The following is a 5,341-nucleotide window of genomic DNA, read 5'->3' on the forward strand; positions in this document are numbered from 1 at the left end:
ATCAATTATAGAAGTTGACTGCCATATTTGAAAAAGACTTTCCAAAAACAACCTTGAAAAATCTAAGCTTTTTGATTTACATTTCCAACAGGATAAAACTATTATTTGACTCTATTGGAGTCAACTACTTTTTAAATAAATTATAATATACTACTAGTAGTATTAAGATATATAGATGTCAATGAAAAAAGAATGTATATCTTAATACTTTCCTAATACTATATATAGTTATTTTTTATTATTATCTTTCAATACAATAAAATAAAACTCAAACTTATTATGCTTAATTGTCTATTTATTTCAGCTTCTTATAGGATAAAACAAAATTTTCCAATTCATTATTAATGTCCCCTCTCTCTTATTGATGACGAAATCCTCACATTTATAATTTATACAATAAAATTATATTATTTTATATATCTATTTATAGTAAAAATCATATTTATAGACAATATAAACAAATTAAAGTTAACTAATATAATCACAAATCAATTCAGCTTAATTATTCTTATTTATTATCTACAAAGATGGGTTGGAATACCACCATCATAACCAATACTAAACCTTCTAATTATTTTAGCCATTGGATTTACTAGAAATTATTTATATCTATCTGAACAACAAAAAACAATAAAATCAATACTCATTAACCTTTACTATCCATTTATTTTAGTATCTTCCTAATAATAGAATAAAATCAAAAATATCCCCGATTCACTTTTAATGTCTCCACCTCCCATTGATTATAAAATCTCCACATTTATAATTTTTACACCAAAAAATATTATGTTATATATAATGAACCTTATATTTATTGTCAATATAAATTCCCATAAAATAAATTAAAATGAACTAATTAATATATTCACAATCCAATTTGAGTATTATGACTTAATATTTCCTTATTTAAAATTTTAATATATTTTAAAATTCATGAAATTACTGATATTTTAACCAAATTACCCTAAATAATTAGGGGCTAGCCATATAATAGGCGCAAAAGCCTTGAAAGGCACCAAAACCATTATCAATGGCGCAACTCAACATTCAAATTAGTACTGAATTAAGTAATAATAATCTGCTAAATATAAATTTATAAACTATCAATAGGGTATAAATACAATAATTTAAATCAAGGAAAATAAATTAAAAGAAAAAAAATATTTATTTAATTATTTAAAATATTAAAATAAAAAAATTTCTAAAGATATTAAAATAAAATAAATACCACAAATTAAGCAAAAGTCTGTATTAATAATAATAATAATAATAATAATAATAATAATAATAAAATTTATTAAAATAAAATATTAAAGAAAGAAATTTAACAATTTCTGATTCAATAAATGAAAAGAAGCAAACTTTACAGCTAAACATATAAAAGGAAAAAATCAAGAAAAGATACTACTAATAACAAAAGTCAAAATTATATAAAATTATATAAATATAATAATAAATGTAATAACTATATATGAAAATAATAAATGTAATAAATATAATATATAAATTACCATAAAAAGTAATAAAACTTAAACCAAAACAACCCAAATCATGTCTCCGGTTATTCCGCCACCACCCTCGTCATCGGAAAATGAAACTCTTTTAACTTTTTTCCGGTAACGACTTTGCAGAACATCATCTCTTCCTAGAAATTCAGTCACAGAGAATTAGAAACTAATAATAATTTAAATATAGGAAAAGAAAACTCCATTTGAAGACTAACAAAGAGATAACGGTGGAATGAGCGCCTTGACTGTCAAAGAAATATAGAAACAAATTTTGATTCGAAAAGGAAAACTTATGAACTATTAGAGACTTATAAAATATAGAAACAAATGTAATAATTATATATATATATATATATATATATATTGTGTATAAAAATGGTCCAAAGGCTATCAGAGTTCACACAGACCGGGAGCTGAAAAAATAATAATAATGAAAAGAAATACCCCGATCAAGGTTTGAGAGTAATTTGTAAACAGTATATTCAGATCAGGCACCGAAACACATGAAGTCTAAAACCTTAAGTGGACTAGAATAAGTTAATATTAAATATTTAGATTTTAATCGTTGTAACTAACTAAAATAATGATCTATATCAAACAATATAATAATATATATCAAACGCTTAATGAGAGCTTTTCTCTAACTTTATCTTATCTATAATATTTTTATTATGTCGGTCAACAACCTATCGGGTCATAATATTTTTACATGGTTGATATCCATTTCTTCTTTCCTATATTGAATTTTTGATATATCATTACTGTATGTATATATGACTCATATATATCTTGAAGGAAATTATCATTACCAAAACGATCGACTTGCCATATATATTATAGAAATAAATGAAATATCTTTTATAGAATATGTGCAAATATGTAAGTACATATTCCAATCCTTAAATCTCCTTATTTATTTTTTTTTCTTTTTCTTACCATGTATAGTAGTAGGTACAAGATTAGCTTTACAACCAAATTAATATACCAAATTTTATCATGAACATTACCCTATAAATAAGCCTTAAAATAACCCCATTACACAAACTCATTCCAAAACCCTTTTTACCTTATTTCACTATAATGGCTGCGACACTAGTAGTAGTACTATCGCAGCTTTCTCTTCTTTCCACCATTTTCATAATCACCAACCAGTTCGGCGCGGCTAAAGCCACCGATATCGGCGTAAACTATGGGATGCTAGGCAACAACCTACCACCGGCGGCGGAAGTTATCAACCTATACAAGAAAAATGGCGTATCAAAGCTTAGGCTCTTCGATCCCGACCCAGCCGCACTCGCAGCCCTGAAAGGTAGCAAAATCGAAGTGGCTTTGGATCTGAAGAACCAGGATCTGCCTATCTTTGCTTCCAGCCCACCAGCCCTCCAACAATGGTTCGCCCAAAACGTGGAGCCCTACCTAAACGACATCGATTTCCCATATCTTGTGGTTGGAAATGAGGTCATCCCTGGTGACCTTGGTCACTACGTTTGGCCTGTCATGATGTCCTTACAAAATATTCTGGATACTAAGAACCTTCACGGAATAAAAGTCACTACAACTCTTCCCGGCACTGCTTTGTCGACTTCTTATCCTCCCTCCCTCGGCCAATTCTCCGCTCAGGCCGCTGCCGACCTCAAAGGTGTTCTGAGGTGAGCCATGCATATATATTAACCATATTTTCATATATATACATGAAAAATACGAGGAGTATTTTAATATGGAGTGTAATAATTAATATAAAAATAGCTCACTAATTTAAAATATAGTAATTAAGTGCATTTACATTAGTAAAAAAAGTCTACATATATAAGTATCTCGGTGGTAAATTAATATCTAAATTTATTTTTGGCAGTAATAATATAGTTAAGTTAAATTTCTAAAACTCTATAGGTATTTCATGCCTATAAATGTCAAGTTATATCATCAATTATTTTTTTTATTTATATATTTAAATTAATTTTTTTAAAATAAAAATTTAATAACCTAGATCAATTGTCACGTGACAATTTACTTTAACACTTAATAATAAAATTCTTACAGTTGAGAGTTAAACTTAAATAATTATACAGTAAATTACTTTAATATAGATGACACTACCTTCTATTAGCAATATTCCGTCAAAATTATCTTCTTACCAAATACTTAATTACTCACGAGTAGTGCATTCTAATATTTCTCAATAATATAATAAGTTTTATACTTTTTTTTCTTTTAAAATAATAAATTTTATACCTTATTTCTACACACATCTATATTATTATAATAAAAAGTACTAATTTCTATCTTTTCCCTATATATTATACTGGTGTCAGCTACGTATGACCAATATTTTCCTTTTACCACAATCAATCAACATAATGACAATATCATCTCTCTCAATATATATATATATATATACGTTTCAGTTTCTTATCGAGTCAAGGATCGCCGTTAATGATCAACGTGTACCCATACTTCGCTTACGCATCAGACCCAGCGCACGTTCGGCTAGACTACGCGCAGTTCACAGCGACAGAAGTTGTCGTTCAGGACGGTCCCTATGGTTACAAGAACCTGTTCGACGCCATGGTCGACTCTTTCGTGGCAGCCATGGAATCAGCAGGCGTGCCAGACGTGGAGCTGGTAGTGTCGGAGAGCGGTTGGCCTTCGGCGGGGAACGGTGAGCTTACGACGCAGGCTTTGGCGTCCACTTACAACACCAACTTCATCAAACATGTCAGTTCGGGTGTTGGGACACCAAGACGGCCTAATAAGCGCCTGGAAGGCTATATTTTCGCCATGTTTAATGAGAATCTTAAGTCTCCAGGGGTAGAGCAGAATTTTGGCCTATTTTATCCCGATATGACCCCTGTTTATCCTGTTTTCAGTCAACTCTAAATCAAATTATAGTATTGTTAGTTTCATCTTTAGCAATCATTTATTTTATTGTCTTCGTAGGGTTAATATGTAGCTACACAGAGAGATCATTGGAGTTAATTATAATTTTCTCAATAAAAATTAGTTGGATTTTTTTTTTCTTATTTTGTCATTTCTCTTCTTTAAGAACAATAAACAAGAAACCATATGGAAAGAAATTAAGAAATAGCAATTTTGATAGCTGGAATTAATATTATGGCTTGATAATAATTATAATTTATTATAATATTTTTTTGGAATTAAAATAAATAGCCAGCTCTACAATATTTCCATTAGTATTATTAGTACTTATCTATTTCAAACTCTTCCATATTAGGGGAATCCAACATTAATTGTTTTCAATTTATTAATTATTAAATACATAAAATATTAATCTTTCAAGGAGAGAGAATTGGATAGGATTGAATAGGTTTATGTAGTATAAACTAGATTAATTACAGGATAATACTGAAAAAATATGTAATGTATGTTTCTTGAAAATTGGATATTAATTAAATTTTATATTGAGTAAAATATACATTCACACATAAATATTTTCTTAATGGAAAATTCAAACTTTATAAACTAACAATTTATGCTACCAAACATGAAATAACAAATTAGTCAAGACATCTTCAAACTAAAATCTAGAGTAGTTCTAACAAATTCATAAACAACAACATTATTAGTTAATGGTTCAACGGAAACAATTATAATATTTCTTAACTCAGAAAGTAAAATTTTAGATTCATAAATAACAATACCAAATATTGAAACCATAACCAGCCACCCCCTTAAGGCTTGGACAATTGCCAAGCAATCAATCTCAAAAATAACATAATTGTCTTTGAACCAATTTAAAGCTTCTATATATAACTCCCATTAGCTTTCGTTTACTACAAAAAACTGTTACTTTTAGTGACAACTTTTTAGTCACA

At 28.3% G+C, this 5,341-nt stretch overlaps 1 protein-coding gene across 1 annotated transcript; it reads left to right on the top strand.

Moving 5' to 3' along the window:
* The first annotated feature begins 1,861 nt into the window (after positions 1-1,861).
* LOC115704687 (probable glucan endo-1,3-beta-glucosidase BG4) lies at positions 1,862-4,528 on the top strand. Its single transcript, XM_030631887.2, has 2 exons — positions 1,862-3,157; positions 3,914-4,528. The coding sequence occupies exons 1-2, from the start codon at positions 2,589-2,591 to the stop codon at positions 4,383-4,385; spliced, it is 1,041 nt and encodes a 346-aa protein (XP_030487747.2). The 5' UTR covers positions 1,862-2,588; the 3' UTR covers positions 4,386-4,528.
* Positions 4,529-5,341: the final 813 nt, after the last annotated feature.

Source organism: Cannabis sativa, chromosome 1 (genome assembly GCF_029168945.1).
Source record: "Cannabis sativa cultivar Pink pepper isolate KNU-18-1 chromosome 1, ASM2916894v1, whole genome shotgun sequence".
In the NCBI taxonomy this organism is placed as follows: domain Eukaryota; kingdom Viridiplantae; phylum Streptophyta; class Magnoliopsida; order Rosales; family Cannabaceae; genus Cannabis; species Cannabis sativa.

Excerpts from the sequence above, each read along its gene's own strand:
- LOC115704687 (XM_030631887.2), top strand. The coding sequence starts at position 2,589 with ATGGCTGCGACACTAGTAGTAGTACTATCGCAGCTTTCTCTTCTTTCC. Across the intron at positions 3,158-3,913 it reads GACCTCAAAGGTGTTCTGAG|TTTCTTATCGAGTCAAGGAT; the intron begins GTGAGCCATGCA and ends TATACGTTTCAG.